The 21,840-nt window shown below is 45.0% G+C and overlaps 1 protein-coding gene across 7 annotated transcripts in view; it reads left to right on the top strand.

Annotated features, from left to right (window-relative positions):
- The first annotated feature begins 1,394 nt into the window (after nucleotides 1-1,394).
- The window catches only part of GABRG1 (gamma-aminobutyric acid type A receptor subunit gamma1), a 113,573-nt gene continuing 93,127 nt past the window's right edge, over nucleotides 1,395-21,840 (top strand). The window contains exons 1-2 of one of the 7 annotated variants that reach the window (XM_059721687.1): nucleotides 10,893-11,026; nucleotides 14,078-14,114. In XM_059721687.1, the coding sequence (XP_059577670.1) occupies nucleotides 10,981-11,026; nucleotides 14,078-14,114 (83 nt within the window). In that variant the 5' untranslated portion in view covers nucleotides 10,893-10,980. Of the gene's footprint in view, nucleotides 1,581-2,426; nucleotides 2,563-10,892; nucleotides 11,027-14,077; nucleotides 14,115-20,898; nucleotides 20,944-21,840 lie in introns of those variants that run through there. The other 6 variants (XM_019481162.2, XM_059721689.1, XM_059721692.1 and 3 more) reach the window with 6 other exon arrangements.

Genomic DNA, 21,840 nt, shown 5'->3' with positions numbered 1-21,840 from the left:
TGCCTAAAATTACCCTGTAACAAGGCCCAGAAATAACAGTGAAGAGCAATGAACTGAGAGGCACGGAGGGGAATATCTTCATAGAATGATAGGAAGTGTTGGAAGGGACCTCAGGAGGTCATCTAGTCTAGCGGTGCTCAACCTTCACCTTACGTCCCAGCAACCATTGGTTCCCAAGACCCTGGTCCCACCATGATAAACGATGAGTGGCGGGGTCCCTGGCAGCTGGTCGCGAGCAAACCCAGAAGTGCCGGCAGCACGCAGCGGCAAAAGAGCTGGCAACGAACCCAGAAGTGCCGGCGGCGAGCTGGCCGCTTCTCTGCATCCCACCTAGATAGCCTTTGCGTCCCACCAGTGGGACGTGGCCCATCGGTTGAGAAGCACTGATCTAGTCCAACCCTCTGCTCAAAGCAGGACTGTCTCCAACTGGACCATCCCAGCAGGAGGGATTAAACACATTGAGGAGATGCTCAGGGGGCTTCACCTTGCAGTGGACTGACAGGGAGTGGGCAGGGGCACTCTCAGCTTGGCCACACTCCCAGCACCAGCAGCAATGCGTAGCGGGTGCACGCGCACCCCTGAGAGCCCGAGTGCGCCCCCCATCAGCCAGCGTTCCTGGGCAGGCGACAGTGCTGGTGTCCCCCCTGAGAGCGCTGGCTGGGGAGTGCGCCAGGAGAAGCAGTCCCCCCAGAGCTGATCCTGCCAACCCACACACCGCTGCTAGTTGTGGGTTGGCAGGATCGAGTGCTGTGGGGGTACCCCCCAGGTCGGCAGGATCGGCCACAGCGGGCCCCCGCCGGCTGTCTTGTTGTCCCCCCCACCCCCCCAGGAGGCACCAGTCGCCCATACCTAGTACGTCTGGCCCCTCCAGGCACCCCCTCGAGCCACGGGCTCGGAGTCAGGCCCGTGGCAGTGGAAGCGGCAGCCGCCCCACCCTCCCCCTCAGGGCAGCGCAGCGCAGCTCAGCGCAGCGCGAAGCGGCCCCGCACGCGCCCGGAGAGGCGGGTCCCAGGGCTTCCCCCGTCCCCATGGCAACCGCCTCCCGCGCTCGGCAGCCCCCCACTCGGGGCGCGGCGCCCCCGCAGGGGGAAGCACGGAAGACGGCGCTCGGCCCTCCCGGGGCCCCGCAGCGGGGCGGGCTCGTCTCGCGGTGCCCTCCCCCCCAGCCGCCGGGCGCCGCGGGGAGCGGGTGGAGGCGGCGCTGGTCCCCGTCCGACGGCGCGCGTGGCCGCATGAAAATGGCCAGCCGCCCTTGCAAGCGTGTTTCCCTTCTAGTAAAGGAGGCTCCACCTCTAGGCGGGAGCGATTCGTCCAGCACGTTGGGAGATAATTTATGGAGCAACCTGAGGAGCCCATTGGCCGAGTTGTCCCGTCGCTACCTGTGCGGTGGCTATCTCCCGCGCCCCGCCGAGGCGCTGGGGGCGGGGAGGGAGCGCGGAATCCCGGCGGAGGGGAGAGCGGGAGCGGCGCGCCCAGCCCATGGAGCCCTGGAGGCGGCCCTGCGGCCCTTCGCCCCCGTGGCACCCGGGCAGCGGGCTGCGGCTCCTGCTCCTGCTCCTGACGGTGCGTTTGGGCAGCTGGTGAGTACACGCGGGCCCCGAGGCTGCAGCGCTGCGGGTTTCCAGCTGAGCTGGCGGCTCTCGGCTGCGTTTGCTCTCACGTCACTTTCCAGTCGGACTCGCACCGTGCCCCCCACGCCGTGAGCAGGTGCCCGCGGCTCTGCAGGCACCTGCTGCCGCATCGGACAGGGGCCACGTCAAACTTTCCTGGGCACGCTTTAATGGGCGGAGGAAGCGGGGCGAGAGCCCCTGATCCGCTTGACTTGCAAAAAGTCTTCCATGCAGATTCCCTGTGAAACGGACACTTGTTTCTTCCCACTCGAGATTTGCCTCGGGGGGGGGGGGGGGGGCTCTGGAAGGCAGATTCCTAAGTGCACCATCAGAGGCTGGATAGCTTGCAGAAACCCATCTTTTGGGGGGTTTTATTTGCGATTTCTTAATTGGTCTAATAGGAGGCTTCATCTCTGAACCGGAGTTCTAGAGTTTTGCATTTCTGTCAGAGGCTGGGCATTTACCAGCACCAGCTTCCCAAGAGGAGCTTTCTGCTGAGCGATAGGAATTGGTCTGGCCAGGACTGCCTGTTGTTAGAGTTGCATCTCAGAAGCAATTAGCTTTATGCAAGGGAGGTTTAAGTTGGATATCAAGAAAAAACTTTCTTGCTGGGAGGGCGGTGAAGCACTGGAACAGGTTACACAGAGAGGTGGTGCAATCTCCATCCTCGGAGTCTTTTAAATCCTGGCTTGACCAAGCCCTGGCTGGGATGACTTAGCTGGGGATGGTGGTGCTTTGAGCAGGGGGTTGAACTAGATGACCTCCTGAGGTCCCTTTCAACCCTAATTTTCTGTGATTCTATGCATGTATCAACTTGATTTCATTTATCGAAGCTTGGTTTGTAGTGCCAGCCACATGCTTCCTGCACCTGTAGCTGAAACTTGCAAATTCAAATATGCCCATCTTGGCAGAGGACTTGGAGTCTGCTCATTTACCTGAAAAAGACATCCAGGTACTTGTTCTTATGGGGAAAAAAGGCAACTCTTTCTTCTATTCTGTTTTAACTTTCCCCCAAACTCTTGTACTGTGTGTGTAAGTAGGGGTCCTGCTCCTGTATAAATGAGGTCAATGGGAGTTTTGCCTTTTCTATCTGTGGGAGCAGAATTAAACCCACTGTGCACATGTGGAGCAGCTGAATGGGTGTAAGGAAGTTGCTGAAGTTCATGAAACTAAAAATGTCCATTTTCTTAAGAAGGGTTTGCAAGGCTGGTCAGGAAAATTTCTGAAGAAACCACTCTGTTCTATGATGATGATGTTTAAAAGTGTCCATAACAGATTTAGTAGCAAGAGAATGAAAGAAAATCAGTATATCTTTCAGCTTCCTTAATAATTCAGAGCTAATATACACCATTCTACAGGTTGTCCTCTCATAAACAACATTAAGTAACAATGAAAGTGTAGTGGACTATTGCCTAGCGTGAGTTTTTATAACATAAACCAAATTAGCATTCATAGAAGATCAAGCAGATATGCAATATCCAGGGTGGTAAAAATCCATTAAAACATGTTTTAAAAAATCCATTAAAATATAGGCCCCCTATATTGAATTGTCATTTATCTATCTGTGTGAAGTGTGCTGATCTAAGATAATCTGCTGTCTTCACAGGGCTGCTGAGTTATCCTGGTTAGAAACTCCACTGATTACCCTTTTCTTAATCTGTTTCTTTTTAAAATCTCGGCACATTATGGTAACATTTTTCAAAGACATTGATGGAAATGATACCAGCACAGCTGTGCATATTTAGAATGATTTTAATGAATATATTGTACCTCAGGTATGAAAGAAATTATCAAGTGGTTTGAGAGAGAAAGAATATGCAGGCTAATTTATCAGTTCAAAGACTGAGTTTCAAAGAAGGAAGACTATCTTAAACAACTAGAAAACTAATTATTTCATTCTTCACTGATTAAAGAGAAAGTCTGGTTTTGATTAGTGGCATGATATTGGTATTAGTGGCATGATATGATAATATGTTGTATGCCCATAATCAATGGTAAATTTATAAATAAGTTAATGAATGACCCTCCAATAAGAAGAAGAAATCACTTGGATTCACTATTTTATTCTGCACTGAAGAATCTCTGAGATAAAATGGAGCCTTCAATATAAATATTTATGTAGCTGTATCAGCGCTTTCCAGGTTTGCCTTTCATTCAGACACTAATGGAAAAATGGTGGCTGTTGAGAGCTTTTTTCCAAGTGACCGCAAATGGACATATTATCCAGACACTGAGACTCAGGTGTGTTGTTTGTTACAACTCAGTGATGTTTTTGGAGAAAGCTATCAGGGACTTTCTAGAACCCCTTCTTTAACATCCTGTCACACAATAGAAGAAAAGTTTAATTCTTTTGCTTATCTTCTGAGATTCTTTTTTACAGTCCAGTGAGACCTTTCCTTGAAATGTGTGTAAGATACACTGCATAAAACATTTTGGTCCCAGAATAGAGGAGGCTGCATTAAATTGCAGACAACTTCCAGAAACAGCTCAGGAGAAGTGCTTTTATCAGTTTCTGATAGGAAATGATGCCTGCTTTCCACACAAGGTACTCTTCGAAAGGCACAAGTTGAATTTCTTCTGTTATGTGGATGTGTACCAAAACTCCTATTGTCCTGAGTGTGCTGTTTGTAGTATACTTAATAAAAATATAGTAGTAAAATAAATTATAACTTATGGATTCTAGTCCACCATTCAGAGCCACACACTCCCCTAATAGAATAATCATACACAACAAAAAGTGCAGCACAGCCTTATCTCTGTGTCTCATACCCAGTCTTTCAGTATCTTCTTCCTCAAACTCTGCCCACCTCCATCACAAAAAGACCATATTTTTCTTCTCTATTTCCTGCATGCTGCTATGAAACTGCACATGTTCAAATTTCAAGACAGGGATGGTGAATGATTGGCAATCCCCCCCCCCCTTTTTTTTTTTTTTTGCTCAAAACAATCCATAGGTCAGTGTTAAGTCTATTGCAGCAAAATGTTCTTAATTCTCTTGTGTTTTTATTTGCACTATATAAAATGTATACTGTTTAATTTATTCTTATATTCTTAGGTACTTTGTTTTTGATGGGTAAGGACATTGTTGTCATTTAGCAGCTGTAAATTGTTTTTTTAAAACAGATTTGTTTTTGTTAACATTTAGCCTTCTTAATACTTCGATAAGCAGTTGAGGTACATATTGAGAAGAAGCACCACTCTAAAAATAACGTTGTTCTTTTTTTTTAACATACATAAGAACTTGCAAAGTTCAGTAACCTAGAAGAAGCTGTTACAATAAATTATTTCACTTTGCCACTCATTATGCAATATTTTTTTTACATTTACCTCTGAATAAGAGCTTTTCCACCACCTATTTGCATCTTAGCTGGGTAAAGAGAAGGACACAGGCAGGCACCCACTGACTTTAAATAGACTCAACTTGGATATAGAGTCTGCTCACACACAGTGTAACTCTCAGAATTTCGACCTGTTCAGAAGTTATGTCCTGTACATAGTAGAATGTTAAGTTTCAATAGACAATAGCTAATGTCACTCGCTTCTAAAAAATGGGGCAGCTTGACCCAACACTGCTGTCTCAGTGGTGAGTTGCCATGATTCAACACTATTATGCAGAAATTCAGGTTCTCAGCAAAGAAGTGGTAATACAAGATCAGTTAACTCAAAACCCCTGATTTTTTGCAGCATCACCTATGAAAACAGATATTTGTCTTTTAGAACAGGGATATTCAACCTCCCTGTGTAGCCCCCAGCCACATGCTGTCCCGTACTGTGCTTCCACTGTGAGCTTCCCAGCTGCACATTGCTGCCCACACCCCACCATGGGAGCTGCATGGGCTGCCTCCTGACCCTCCTCTGCTGTGCAGCTGTAGGAGAAGCAGTTGCAGGGACCTGTGAGCTACATGCTGGCCCCTTGTGGACTGCAGTGTGGCCCATGGGTCACCAGTTGGACAATCCTGATTTAAAACAGTATTCTCACTGATTCTGAGTCTCAGAGTTCCACATACACCTTAATAGAATAGCAGTATCGTAACAGTAACCACTAACAGAGACAAGTGGTAATTTAAAATGTTGCCAATGTCCTTGTTTCCAGTGCAGAATGAGTAGCAGAAACATCACAGCTGCTATTTCTCTATCAATTTATTTTACATTAAGCAGATGTAGGTTGGAATATGAAATAAACAATAAATCAACAGACTGGGTCCATTCCCTGGTAACTATAGAGAAGGAAGGGGGTCTATGGCTGTGTATAGACACAAAAGAGTTGAATACAAACATAAAAAGAGAATATTTTTTACCCACAAGTAATGTATTGTCAAGATGGCAGGGGCCAAATTCTTCAGCAAATACAACTTATCAGGAGGATTTTGACAGACGTTGAGAGCTCCAAGGTCTGCACTTTCAACCCACCATTTGGAAGACTGCTTAAGACTACCTTTTAGAATAGGCTTAGCTCCAGAGATAGTTCACAGCACAATGAGCCAGATGCTAGAAAGTTTAGCAGGTGGGAAAGTCTATATTGATAACATAGTAATATGGGGCAGTAATGCCACTGACCATCCAGAAGGATTGAGAAAAATACTAGGTATTGTAAGAGCTAATAACCTTAAACTGAATAAAGACAAATGTCTGTTTCAGAAAACAGAAACAGCATAGTTGGGCAAACAACTGAAAGGCAATCTTACCTAACGGCTCAAATGTTCAGGCAGTGCTGAATATTCCAAAACCTGAAGATACAAAGGGAATTTGAAGATTTCTGGGAACATTGAATTTTGTCAGCAAATTGATTCCTATCTACTCAGCTTGTACAACTTAAGACATCTTCTCCACAAGACTTAGAATGGGCCTGAATGCCAGAGTATGAAAGTGAATTTAGTGATCTAAAACACATATTGACATTAACCCCTTTGACTCTTTAAAAATCATCAAACCTCCATGGGTGCCTCGACAGATGCATTGGGAGCAATATTATTACAGCATCATGAAAGTGATTGGTTGCCAGTCTCGTATGTAACTAGGGCTATGACAGCTGCAGAAAAAATATATGCATAAATTGAAAACTTGACCTGACTTATGGATGTACAATATCCATGACTTGTATGGCTGGAGATTCAGTGTGGAAACAGATCACAAACTGATTGAAATATTGAAAAAAGGACTTGGAAATGAACCACCAAGGATATAGTGACTAATTTATGAATTGCAAAAGTATGATATGGCCTTGGGCTGCTTGCAGACATGGGGGGGAGGGAAGGGAAACAAAAATGGTGCTTTACTTTAAACGCAGTATGCTCTCATGCTAAGCCCAGCACGTGCCCAGAAGACGCAGTGCGTTAGTTGCACCTGGCTTTCCCAACATCTGTTGAGATTGGGCACTTTAGTGCAGCTTTTTTTGGCGCTTTTATCTAATAGCTGATTTAATCAGCTTTAGCTAAAAGCACCAACAAGCCCCACTGAAGCACCTGATCTCTATACATTGAGGAGATGGGTCAAAGTAATGCACTGTTGCTTCTGGTGGAGAGCTCCCCCAGCACATCTGTCACAGCTCTGGAGTTCCAACCTAGATCAGACTCAGTGATGGCAAATATGCTTTCAAGAGCATACCCTTTGTCTAACAGTCTATGACCTGATGTTCTGGCACAAACTGTAACCATACATGTGGATGTGATTAAAGCATCATGCAGTGTATCTCCAGGCATTTGGGATGGACTTGTGATGGAAATGGTTAAAATGAAACACTGTAAGAGGTGAGATGAGCAACAAGTAAAGGAGAAAATCACCATTTCTCTACCTTCATATTCTCCATATAAAAAATAACTCTCAGTGTTCTCAGGTGTACTCATGAAAGCTACATCAGTTGTGATTCCTGCAGTGATGAGAAATAAAATTTTGGGACAAATCCATGAGGGACATGTGAGAATGACCTAATCAAAAAGCAAAGCCAGTATTGTCTTTTGACCTCAGAAGAATAGTGATATTAAAGACATGGTGTTGGGATGTAGAACATGTCAGAAATGCAGTGATGACCATCAAAAAGAACCAGTGATACCCCTGAGCAACTTACAGTTCCATGGGACAGAGTTGGAACTGATCTATTTAGGTTGGAAAGACATGACCACTTGATTATAATGGACTACTATATTAATTTCCTAGAAGTTGTGACATTTAAAGACCATTGGTGATGTGTAGGGGGTGCATGTGGGTGCACATGCACCCCCTGAGATTGGCCATGCACCCCCTGGAAGCACTAGCTGTGAAACTGGAAGTGCCAGTGGAAGTGCCCTTCCATTTTCACCGATGGTGGTTCCGCGCTCGGCAATCTGTCTCTGAGGGACCTCCCCCGCCCCTAGTCGGTGATCGGCCATGGGGAACCTCCCTCCCCCCCTGTCGGCAATCTGGTGCCCCCCCAGACTTGGGAGGCACCAGTCGCCCATGTTGAAGGCTCTACAGTGACAGTAGTTGTCAAGCACATTCAGTGTAGATTTGCATGCCACTACATTTCAAGACTTTTGCTGAAATGTATGCCTTTTGTTTTTGCCATTGTCATGAAACATCCAGTCCCAAATACTCTCAAGGTAATTGACTGCCAGAATGAGGAGCACACATCATAAAAAAACCTGTTTCAACAAGGAAAAGAGGAAGGAAAAGACTTCTACTTGGCACTGATCAACTACACAGCTACAACACTGCAGTGTGAAAAGTCTCCTGCAGGACTCCTCTAAAACAGGTGTATAAAAGCTTGACTAACTGACCTGGGCCAAAACGAATAGTGACAAAGAAGTATGCAATAGCGTAGAAAAGACTGGGGAAAGTACAAACAGATGTATAATTCCAACAAAGGAACAAAGATATTCCCATAGTTAATAAATGCACATTTGGCAAGATGGACATTACCCAGTTAAAACCACAGAAATCAAAGAGGAATCGCCTGCTTGTTCATGTTGATCATTGATGAAGGCCAAATTTTAAGGGGAAATCAAAGACATCTTAAAATACCTGGCAATGAGCAAAATAAGAACAGAGATACTGACTGAAACTAATTGACAAGATGACCCAGAATGTGATCAGGAGGTGGAACATTTGAATGCAGACAAGAACTTAATCACAGAGGGGCTTTAATATAGTAGAGCAGAAAGACTGCTGCAACAGCCAGGGATTGATTGAAACACATTAGTTTGAGTTTGTAATAGTTGTTATTTTAGTTTTATAAGTCTAGCGAGGATTTTATAAAAAGGGGAAGATGTGACATAGAGTAAGTCTTCATGGACAAGGAAATGTGGTATCCTGCAAGACTGTCTGAGTGAAATTGCAGGAACTTCTGACTCAGAGAACAGAAGCAGGCCAGTAGAAAAACTCGTTACCTCTGCACTGAAAATAGTTTATATACATTTCCATAAATAATACAAAGTTATTTCCTCATCACAAGCTTCCAGATACTACAAACTGCATTCTGGGCTCTTTCAACAAAAGTGTCACGTGCAAGTCAAAGGAAGTGATTTTTCTGCTTTGTTCAGCCCTGATGAGGCCTCATCTGAAGTAGTGTGTCCAGTTTTGTTCCCACACTTCAAGAAAGATGTGGAAACATTGGCAACAGCCCAGTGAAGAATGACAGAAATGATTAGAGGCCTGGGAAGACTTATAAGGAAAAGTTTAAAGAACTAGGAGTATTTAGTCTGGAGAAAAAAAGAAAGGGGGGATTTGATAATGGTCTTCAAATACCTGATAGATGATTTATAAAGACAATGCAGATGACCTTTTTTCTGTGGCTAAAAGGGATAGGATTTGGAGCAATGGCCTCAATCTGCAACAGAGGAAATTTAGGTTGGAGATTACAAAGAACTTTCTGACTATGAGGATGGTCAAGCATTGGGATGCTACTTAGAAAAACTGTGGAATCTCTATCCTTGGAAACTTTCAAGAGCAGGTTACACAGACCCTTGACTAGGATGGTTTAGTCAGGGATGACCCTGCCCTGAAGAGGTGGCTGGAATGGATGACCTCATGATGTCCTTTTCAGCCCAATTTTCCTGTGATCCAGTGTGGGACTCTGCAGTCAAGCAGTCTGAAATTCTGAAACCTCTGGCTCAGCCCTTTGAAGGTTCAGGTTTTTCATACACACTCTCTCTCAGAGTTCTGGATTGCTATGGTTACTGTACCCCTTATGGGGATTAGTTGAGGGGCTTAGTGTAAAAGGTAAGCAAGGAATGCAGGTTTAAGAAATTGCAAACCATAGTTGCTTAGTCTCAATAATGAAATAAAATAATAATAATAATAATAATAAAAATGAGGCCCTCCCTTCCAATCCCTACTCTACCTCTTCCCTGTGAATCTGAGGTCTAGTTAGAGTTTTGAGCAGAGTCTTCCTGTTTTCTTCTGTTCTCCATCCTTGTCTTCTGAAGTGGTATAGAAGATTTCCTCCATTATCTCAATTCTGGGTTTAGTCTCTGAACTTTAAGTTGCCTTTGTGCTCCAAGTAGGAAATAAAAGATCATTCCCTCAATTTAGCTTCTCAAGAGAGACAGCATTATCTAATGTTGACTGGCTGGTTGATGAAAGGCAAAGTTGGTAGACCTAAGTTGCTCTATGATGTTTTCTCAGTTATAGTAACTCATCTAGGTACTGAGCCCCTAAAGTAGAACAGGTTTTTAATTTAAAAGTAAATCTAAAATAAAGGTCAAAATCAAAGATAGAGGCTGCAATACAAAGTGGAGTTCACAACTCAAATAGATGTATTCCACCCTGTCAGATTTTCTCTCCATTTTAGGTAGTTATAAACTGTGATCAAGTCACCTCTTAACCTTCCCTTGAGTAGGTTAAACTGGGGTTCTTAAGTTGCTTGGTATTATGTTTCCCAGATTTTGAATTGTTCTATTAGTTCTTTTCTAAAATTCTTTCCAATTCATCAGCTACTTCCTTGAATATAGACTCCAGAATTAGGGTACACCATGACTTGCCTCACGTGACATATATATGGAGATAGTTCTACCTCACTACTACTACTTAATATTCCTCTGAAGGTCCAAACATTAATTATGGTTTTGCACTGGTATTTAATCCATTTAATTAACCACTAGGACCCTAGTTCTTTTAATGTCATTGTATTTCAGAATATTATTGTCGCAGGGCACCTCAGTGCCTGCTCCTAGAGAGGAGAAACTGCCAGGGAGAGAGAGACAGAGCCCTGGCACGTTATAACGAGCCCAACTGAGGGTTGCCAGGGTAACAAACGCAGCTGTGGGTTGCTGGAGCAACTAAGGGGAGCCAGCTGCCTGTAGGGGGCAGGGCCTGGCCCTTATAAAGCCCAGGGCTGAGGCCAGGCTGGCAGTTCCCTGCCAGCAGCTGGAGAGGCAGGAGCTCCCTCGGCCGAGAGATGGGTAGAAGCCTGATGGCCAGTACAGCTCATGAGAGCTCTGAAGGTTCGAGTAATGGTGCTAAATTATAGCCAGGCAGTTTACTTTGTAGTGGCTAGGTGCCATAGGTTTTAGTTGTAGCCAGGAGGCTTGCAGTATGTGTTGTGGTTGTTTATTACACCGGAGGTTTGGGTGAGGCTGTAGGGGTTGGAGGACCCTCATAGGGACCTCAGAGAGTGTGGGGTGCCCTAGCGCCAAGAGGGTGCAGTGTCCTCATATGGGAACCCCAGTGGTATGGGGGCCCCAGTGCCTGAGTGAGGGTGCAGTACTTTAAGGGGGAACCCCAGTGGTATGGGGACCACGGTGCCAGTGAGGGCGCAGCGCCAGTGCAGGCGCAGCTTACAGTAAGGAGCGCAACCAGTGGGTTGTGGGCGGGGAACAAAGACCCTGGGTTGTGTGCAGGGTACGTAGACCCCAGCCCCAGAGCGGGGCAGCATTGAGAAGCCCCAGGTGGGCACGGCGAGCCCTAAGGAGGGGAGTGCCACATTGGACTATTGAGAAGCCCAAGGTGGGCACAGCGAGCCCCGAAGAGGGGGAGCGCCATATTAGGAAGCCCAGGACGGGAGCAGCAGATGCCAGCAAGGGCATCACTTGCGGGGTGTATAGACCCCAGCCCCAAGGAGGGGCGATTACTGAGGAGCCTGAGAAGGGCGTAGTAGACCCGGGTGAAGGCTAGCACTGCAGAAAAACCCAAGACAAGGGCAAGGTGCTGCGGTTGTCCCCAGCAAAAGGGGATAGCAGCGCGGTGAGCCCATACCAGAGAGGGTAATAGTGCGGTGGGCCCAAAAGACCGGTGGCTCGATAGGAAGTCCCAGAGTGGACAAGAGTCCCAGTGAGGGACATTGTGTTGGAGAGAGCCCAGGAAGGGGCACTAGTGTAGACACATATGGGGAAGGCCCAAGAGTGGGCTAGATTATAGAAGGAGGGCCCGGGAAGCGGGCGTGCAGACATACCAACGTCTATTACATCTGCGAGGCTTGGGGCGTGTTATTAGGGGTGGTAGGAGCCACGCACAGCCCATAAGGCTAGGGTGCCTGGGGAGTACCCATTACACCGGGAGACCACAGGAGTCCAGAAGGACCGCGGGGACAGAGGTCCCGAGTAGTCGTGCCCAGGGAGTCATAGGCAACCTCCCAACTGTATACAAACATCAAAGACATGGCGGGCGAGAATAAGAGGGTGCCTTGGGCTGGCCTTGACATGGAGCGAGGGACCTCGAGGAGATCACGGCCCTCATAAAGGACCCCGCCGTGACAATTATCTTCTATTTACTCTCTTAGGGTGAAGTTACACATTGCACTTAGACCATGCTAAGGGCACTTAAACCATGAACATTTGTATGTTAAAGCTTGTCTCAAAGTTATGCCATTTCATGTGAGGGTTAACTTTGGGCCACGCTATCTAGCCCATGTTGGGGTAATATGAGTTTGCTTCACACAGATAAAATGAGCAATTTGCAGTCCTCCACTCTCTCAGGTTGCACTACTCACAGTCCTTTTCACTTCAACAAGAAGGATACAGCCCAGATGTTCTGGCTTCTAGCCATGCCCCTGCTTGCCAGCCCTCTAATGGTAAGTGAGAGCTAGGCAGGCAGTGGTATTAACCCTTAATGTGTGACTGCTCATAGCAGGTGTATCTATACATGAAATTATTTTGATGCAATAAACTCTGGCATATATCGCGCTGGAGTTTATTGCTCCAGTATACTATGTTTACACATGGGCCTGAGACTGCAACACATTGAGCTAAATTGGAGTAGCTCCAGCTGACAGAGGGTCTGTCTAGGGAGGATCAGCCTGCCAGCCCAGGGCTGCTCTGCCCCAGCTCAGTGTGCTGCAGAGGGGCTGGCTGGGGCATAAGGGTGCAGCAACGTGGGGCTAATTGGCAGGCAGACCCTGCCCTGAAGCACTCTCATACCCCAGCCAGCCCCTCCAGAATCTGTGCGCGCCATGCTGTGGCATTTTTTACCCCGCAGGAAGATAGTACTTGTATTTACAAGTATTATCTGCCCGTGGAATAAATTAGTTTACGCCAGCCCAATAGGGGCACATGTGTAGAAGCTGAGGGTGCCTATACATGGGCAGGGAGGCTGCTGGATTAATCAAGTATGCTGGAGTGCGGTAATTACTGTGTTCCAGCAGCCTCCAGCATCTTGTGTATCAGCATCCCCACACTTCAAAATGGGGGTGGGGTGCTTTTATCTAAAGCATGCTCGAGGTTTAGATAAAGCACCCCCACCCCAGCCATTTTGAAGCATAGGGATACATGAGACAATCCAGGCACTTTAATTAAAGCATTTCCCCCCTTCCCCACCAGAGCACATATATAAATGCCCTGAGACTTTACTGTGGAGCTAATTAGGCAGATCTGCAATGAACATCTCATGTAGATGCACCCAGCATGTTCTAACTTTAACACCAGTTAACATTCCACAGATTTACTATCGTCTATGTGTAAGGTTTAACTTCACCCTTAGAGACTAACTGGTAAACCATGAACCATATGTAAACCATGAACCATTCCCATATATATAACTTTGGATTTGGATATAGTAAAATAAATGCTTATTAAAGGAGTCCACATTACTAAGTAAACGAGGTTAATCTAAAACTGACCTATCCCTGTTATGATTTACCATTCTCATGATATTTGCCTTATTTTCAAATTTCATAATGATTTTCTTACAGTAAATTGACTAATGGCATTGAGGTTTTTTAGCAGTGTAATGCTTGACTAAGTCTATTATTTATTTGTTATTGTGTAATTCATTATTATAGGCAACTTCATCTTTTAAATTTGTCAAACCTCACAGTAATTGAATCTTGCTAGTAAAGAATATTACAAATATTGGAGGACTTGTTCATAAATGACATGTGAAATAATTTTGTTAATTTGCCAAGATGTCAGTTACATTTTAAACCAGAAATCTAATGAATTGAATTTGTCAATCTGAGTGTTTCCCAGCTAATTGTGGGATGGAGTTTAATTAAGGTAACTGCTTTTTATTGAATTTGGGTGCGAGTTTATTCTTTTTTTTTAACATTAGTTTTGTTTCAGGTCTGCTTCTACTTTGGACAGTGTTTCTCAGATCCAGGTATTAGTATTTTTAACTCATCAACAATATGTCAGTCCAGTCAAATAAAAAATGTATGTAATCTAAAGTTAATCAATCCAAGTATAGTTACGAATCTGGACTTGGAGTCTCCAGAGCAAGGTGAGATGATAAAGAGTTATGTCATGTGTGGACTCATGTACGTAAGTGTGAGAGAGCACATATTGTGCTTGTCACTCAAAAGGGTTTGGGCAGGCAGCAGAACAGCCTGCAGGTGACTGCCCTCTCAATCAGGAATCACATGGCTAGTGGGAGGTCACCTGATTGGGAAAAGGGCCCAGCTGCTAGAGATAAGAGCAGGCCCTGAACAGCTGGTGGGAAAACATCACCCAGCTGGAGCTGCTGCTCACACAACACTTGGAGATATAGGACAGTGTGACACCCTTTAGGGTGTCTGTCACTATAAGGGCTAGGACAGGGAGCTGCCAGGTGGCTAATGAGAGAGGCCATTTTGGAAAGTGGCCTTTTTGGGAGACCACTGCTATAGGAACAGAGTATTTTGAGATCAGTGAGCTGGAAATAACATCGTCCGGCAGAGCTCCTGCTCCAGGAATATCTTGGAGGTAAGGGTGAGGATGTGGGGAAGGAGGAGGCGTCATTGGTCCTGGGCATGACCTAAAATTGCACCCTGCTGGGACATGGAGGCCCAGTGAGACTGCCTGTGGCGGGGCAGCCCCACTTAAATACCAGGACTGATCACCTCCCTGGTGCAAGGTGGGCTGGGGCATCTAAACCCCAGGCCCCACCTTTGGGTGGGTCATTAGGAGAGTTGGGGGGGGGGGAGAAGGCATGCTTTGTGAAGCACCTGAGCCTGTAGGGGTGCAAGACCCTGAGCCCTGAGAGTGGCAGGGCGGAGTAGTGGGGCCAGTTAAGCTCCGAGCAGAGTGGCTGAGTCCTGGGGTGGTGTTCAATCCTGGGCCCCAGTATGAGGGGCGGTGTGTTTTGCCCAACGGGACATGAGTAAGGAATGGCCCAGTGAGGGTCTGGGGCCGAGAGAGCCTGCAGTGGGGTGAATCAACAGTCACTGTCCAGATGAGGGTCACAGAAGACCCAAAAGGCTGGGCCAGGACTGTCCAAGGTACGAGTGGACAAGTCTGAGGATCTCTTTGGAGTAGGGTGGTGGGAATCTGGCCAGGATAGGCAGTGTGTAAGGCCCTTATGAGAGGGGGCCAGAGTGTAACAGGCCCTTGTAAGAGGGGGGCAGTAAGAAAGAGGCCCAAGTAGGGTGGTATGTGAGCAGCCTTACAAAGCTTATGTTCAACCTGGCTATAAGCCAGAGCTGCTTATGTTTACACCATGACATCAGCAAGGCATGGGACACATGTAGGGATGATAGGAGCATGTACTGATCGCCCATGATCATTTGGGTACACGAAAGGTAGCCTCCTGCCTATTTGACATCATAATCATTTACCAACAAGGCATGGCGGGCCAGCAAGGCGTACAGTTTGCCCATAGACAAGGGCGGGGCCATAATAGTATTAGGCCTGGAAGGTGCCTGTCACAAGCAGGAATGGTGGGGTGGTGGAGGTTTCTGGTCCTGGGGTATGACTTAAAACTACACCCTGCTAGGACTGGATGGTGTGGTGGGGCTGCTTGTGGCAGGGCAGTCTCCAGGAAATGCCACACCTGTGCCTCCCCAGTGAAGTGAAGGGCAAGTATGGGGCACCAGAAAGCATTAGCCCCCGCTGCCTTGTGGGTGACTGCATGCAGGGGAAAGTCTAGGGGAGCCCACCCCAAGAAAAAAGCATGGGGCCCAGGCTCACTGACTGAGGCCCAAAGGGGGTGGGAATGAATGTGGCATTGAGAAGCCCCAGTATGGGGACATGGGGGGACCAAGAGGGTTTAGAGTAGCGCAGGGAGCCCAAGAGAACTGGAGTAGATGAATTGAGGCTCCAGTGTGGGTGGTATGAGTGAGAGCCCCAGTGGGGACACAAGGATTTCTAGGCCAGGTGAAGCTGAGTGGCAGCCCAGCTAAGGGGCTGGAGGGTAATGAAGTATATGGATGCCAGGTGTGAGGCATGGGATATGGTGTAAGTGGCTGTTAGGAGCTGTGTATACGCCCTTGGCAACAGGGCAATTAAATGGCCAGCCTGCCACCTGGGAACAACATGATGATACATCAAAGGCTTGGCAAGCAGGTTGGTCAGCATCTAGACTGGCCCCAGGATGCCCACTTGTTACAATAAGATTTTATATGATAATCATTTACCTTAAACCCCCCACTGGATAAGGGCAGTGTAAATTACAGATATGGCAAGTTGTTATTATACTTGCATTATTATGTTCTCAGAATTCTTGGACTATCTTGTCCTTTTCCTATATCTTTATTTTTCCCTTCACAATTCTATTTTGTTACGTTGTTTAATTAGCTAGGGTTAATCTTTTATCATGGGCTCCTTGATTCTCCACATGCTCATTTGTGTTCAGCCTGTGTGGTTGCATTCAAACTACTTGGTTTGGATGAGCAGGTCAGTAGCTGAGTGTGACTGTTTACATTTTAATTACTGAGCTGCAGGACCTGGCCAAAGAAATAAGACTTCAAAAAAGAGCCTGAATTATATATAGTTGATATCAGCAACTTCAGAAGAAAATTAAGCCATTAGAAGACTTGCCAATCCATACTGGTCAGCTTCACACACATCCATCCAAACTAAATGTCCCTAAGAGATTTGAGTGGGCATGGTTCTCAGGTTCAATCAGTCATAATTCTTGTAGTGGGTATGTTATTCATCTTGATAGGATAGAAATTTTTTGTATGTTTCATGAAATAGGTAGAAAACAGCTCTTAGAAGATACTCAGTGGAAAAAAATTTTGATATGGCTTTTACAAGAGGGTTTTGACATTGAAAAATTCCAGTCACATTCACAGTATTAAGCTGTTCTTGGGTATAATCAACATCAGAATTCCACTCTTCTGCAGCTGCTAACTGCCTCTGTACAAGAAAAGGAGGGACCTACTTGCTGAAAATAATGAGCATTTTCAAATATCTTGCTAGACAAGGAATTGCTTTAAGGGACCATGGTAATGAGACAGACAACTTCAGTGAGTTAGCCACAATGAGAGCAAATGTGTTTGAGAACTGCAAATGTGAATGTCATGGTCAAAAGGCTTGACCAGTTCTGACATCCAAAATAAAATACGTAAAACATCATGTGTAAGATCACTGTGGAAATATTAAGTTAATTGACATGAATACAAAATAGGGCTAGAGATGTTCCAACATATTAGCGTGGAAAGCAGAAATGAGATGAGATGTACAGTTTTCAGAAAGAAAACATCTGAGTAGCATTTCCTGATGAGAACTTTTCCAGGGTTTGAATTACACATCGATTTTGGGGGGGGATCTGCAAAAAGAAAAATTGGATGGTGTTGCGGCTCTGTGCATGGGTCCCTGTCAGTACCATGGAGCTGGGGCCAGCAACGGTGGCCAGAAGGAGCCACTGCTCCCTGGGCTGCTCAGAATGGTGTGGGCCAGGCTGGGGGCTGTCCACAGTGGTGCATGGGCTCTGGGCTGTTGCGGAAAGGGGTTCTGACCAGCCCACTGGGGGTTTCTTGTCTCTTATGGGGGGGGTTCTCATATCTTATGGTGGTGCGCAGCCCCCTCAAGCTCCCCTGTAATTCAAACCCTGAACTTTTCTACACTAGAAAATGTTCTTTTTGCAGAGGCAGAAAAAATGCATGAGAGATTGTAGTTCTTACAGTTTATTGATGTCTTTCTGAAACTAGCTCTTCTGTTGATGATGACAGAGTAATCAAAGATGGCCCAACAGTTTGGTATTCATTTTTGTAGGAGGAAGTCAGAGAAGAAGTAGCTGTTGGCTCTTGTTGTTCACTTCTTAGCCTGGTATTCTGTCTTAGTCACAGAAAAAATCCTATCTTTATTTGAAATGGTGAAATAATTGTGGGTATAATAAGGTACTTGCTAGCTAAAAATATTATCAATTGAATCTTAAGAGCTGCTTAAACCTATACTACAGATTAAAAGTTCCCCAAAAATGCTAGAAGTTTATGTAAGGGAGGAGAGTGCAATTTGTTACTTCCTCAGAGCAAATTTAAGTAGAATATTTTTCAGAGTTTGTTCTGCAGTTAGGGACTGATTACTATTTTAAACAAGATTTCAGGAAAGAACTGGTGAAGTTGGAACAGTGGGTATTTATTGGAAAGGAAGTTGGATGATGTCTTTGTAAAGAACCCAGTTAGGTTCACTTGTAGTGAAAGTTCAATAATCTATGTTCAGACAAGACTGTTACACAAGCTTCACAGAGATATTGAAGAGCATTTTACTAGAAACATGAGAACCCTCTTTCAACTTAAGATATTTCTGTGACTAAAATTAATTGTGATGAACTTCTCATGTATAGGAGAAAAACATTCTATCATCTGGAGATATACTTCAAAGCTATAATAACTCAGAAGAGTTTTGATCACCTTGACACCTGTGATATGTTTTAAGATGCTGCAAGCTTGATGACATGAACACTTAAAGTTAGCACTGGATTTTGTTATACAGAATCAATGATGGAGAATTCTATGGGATTCTCTTAAACAAATGACTGGTTGTTTGTTTAATTTTCTAAAACAATTAAAAATATTTAATATAAAATAATTTTTATCTCATTGTTATCCTAAAAACACGGTTATCCTAAAACAATGTTTTCTGCTTAGTACAAGTCTTTTTAGCTTATCTTTTGCAGTACATGTAAGTTTTCCCCTCCCTTATAGGCTTTCCCACTATCCTTGGCCCAAAATCTCCCCTTGAATAAGAGACAACGAAGTCAGCAGGGGAATGTGAATTTTAGAAAACAAGGCAAAAAGCTATGAAGAGTCAGAGTAATGATGGCAGTAAAAGACACAGTGAAGAAGGATACAAGGAATAGAGTAAGTAGGAGACAAATGAGGAAATGTAGGGTATGAAGTGGGCCAAGAAAAGAGTAAGTAATAGGTGACTGAAGTCGAATCACTGGGGAAGAGGTATCCTGAAGGGGGTGCAGAAAAGTGTGGTATTGCAGAAAGGGAGAAATGGATGGATAGGAGAGACTATCCTGAAAAGGCAGGCAATATGCTGACAGGTGGACTGGAACAGGAAACAAAGGCAGGGACAAAGTGGCAAACAATAAACTGTGCTAGAAGATGGAGGGATAATTTTGTCTGCGGCTTCCTCAACTGGCTGTGTAGGAAGAGGATAGAGAGGGACAGAAAGGTGGCAAGTGTCTACCCAGGAGGTGGGAGAGGGCAACTAGGGCTCACTCAGAGTGGTAAAAATGGATGTTTGTTTTCAAAGTCTATATTTAAAGTTAAATTTTGTACCTGAAATGATCACACAAGAGCAGGTGACTAACCCATAAAATGAAAATATTTGGCAAAACCAACATTTATCAATTTATTCTAAAGTCTGATTTTGAGAGAACCATGGTTTTTTTTTTTTCTAACTCATTTTCTTTTGAATAAATGAAAAATGGCAATGCTGGTTTATATACACAAAAGCAACAAAGTTACCTCATACATCTGTCCTTTATATGAATAAACAGATTTTCTTTAATTGGTCAACTCTAATGTACTTCCTTAATAGCTCTCTTCAAGACTATCTATCTCTGTCTTCTTCAAATATTGATCCTCTTCTACTGGCTGTCACAGACTTAGAACATTTTTCAGATGAAGTACCACTGCAATGAAATTATATTTTTCCATACCATGGACTCCCGGCCCATCTTTAACCTGTGGAAGGTATCATTTGATTTGATTACTTAACATATTTACTCAAATCCAAGACAAGGTTTTTTCCCCCCATTCAACATAGGGCAGGTGGTGGGTGGAACAGGTGGCAGAAGGCAAGGTACAGTAGGAGGTGGGAGATGTCACTGCTGGTTCCCACATCACCTGCTTCCTTGCTGCTGCTGGCTGTTTTCTTGCTGCTGCTTTCCCCATTACAGTGGGGGAGTGTGGGGCAGGGGTATATTTTAGAATGACCCTCCAGTAATTAGATTCTATACGTAGAAAACTATAATGAATTTATTAATTTGACATGGGTAAAATCTATTCATTGGTAGGGAATCATCTTAAATTTGAATTAATTCAAGTAAATCTGGTATTATATCGTTTATGTAACTGAAGGTGTTTTTAAATTCTTTCTTCTTTAAAATATTGGGTAGATGTACTTTAACAGACCTATATTTCTATTCAGGGCTCCCATATTTTCAAATTTACTTTTGCTGCTTATGGATGGTAGGGGCTATTTAACATCATGCAGACCACTTACATTTACGATAATCTGTATAACTGATTATATTAGATGTACATTTATTTCAACTTCCCTAGCTTCTGACTCATCTCTTAGTGCCTGCTTGCTTTCTGCTACATTGGTTTAGAATCCTGACCAAATTCTATAAAAAATGTCTGATCCTGGATCTTGCAACTTTAGTATCCAGATTCTGATCTCAAGTTCATTGTATATCAGTGACCTTGATGGGCTTTGAATCAACCCTCACAAAGAGTCTGAAGATTGGCCAACTGATAAAACTTATTAACTCCAGTTATCCAGCTCTAAAGAATACAAGTCGTACAATGCTGGGTCATACTAATGCTCCGCCTAGTCCAATATCCAGTTTCTGACAGTGGCAGAAGTGGATGATGTCAACAACAAGAGGAAGATCAGGGAAAGTGTGGGTCCCTTTAATGAGTGGGGGAGGCAGTTTAGTGACAGATGTTGTGGAAAAAGCTGAAGTACTCAATACTTTTTTTTTACTTCAGTCTTTACAGGCAAGGTCAGCTCCCAGACTACTACACCTGGCAGCACAGTATGAGGAGAAGGTGAGCAGCCCTCAATGGTGAAACAATAGGTTAGGGATGATTTAGAAAAGCTGGACACGCACAAGTCCATGGTACTGGATGCAATTTCAACACTAATCTTGCCTTAAAGGGTGCCGAGAGACATGCATTCCTGCCGTAACTCATGGCACTTCTCAGAAAACATTAAAAGTTACAGCAACCCTCCTCCCCCCCCCCCCCCGACCCAACAGATGTGTGGGGGTTGGGGGGGGGGGGCAGATCGAGATCCACTTTAGAACTGATCCAGTGGAGAGATGCTGTGTGTTTGCAGCCTCTCTCCCCTAGACCTAGCCCTCCCCCACTCCCCTCCCAGCTCTGGTGCTGTCAGGATGGGAGGTGGAGAAGGCAGGAGAGGGAGCTCCATTGTGGGGTTTGCCCAGCCTGCTCCTCCCATCCTAACAACCACATCAGGGCAGACCTGGGCTGCATCAGCGCAGCCCTGCTCCAAGGTAGGGACAAACAGAAGTTAATGATGGTGCTCTGCTTTAGAGCACCTTCATCTAAACTCTTATTAAACGAAGGTTAATTTGTCACATGATCAGGCACTTTAAAGTACTATGCTGCTGTGCACTTCTGTCAGGGCATGGCTGTAGAGTGTTTTCAAGGGGCCAATCGCACAACAAATATCACTTCTGTCAGTGCCCAAAGAACAATCACAAACTCAGTTCAGTGGCAAAGATTTGGCCATGTTAATTGTCTACAAGTGCACCACTAACATATTATGGCTTAACAAATGCATCAGACCGGGGGTGAGCCATTTGCACTTGTGACAAGGTAGTTGGCACAACACCGCACAGGCTTTCCTAGGCTGTTACAAAGTCCCCCTGACTTCCAATTCTCCTTCTATACAATGATCAAAACAAAGTATGCATTGCATTT

This window comes from Alligator mississippiensis, chromosome 2, assembly GCF_030867095.1.
Source record: "Alligator mississippiensis isolate rAllMis1 chromosome 2, rAllMis1, whole genome shotgun sequence".
Taxonomy (NCBI): domain Eukaryota; kingdom Metazoa; phylum Chordata; order Crocodylia; family Alligatoridae; genus Alligator; species Alligator mississippiensis.
Note: the sequence above shows the minus strand (reverse complement) of the source record. Positions and strands in the feature narration are given on the sequence as shown.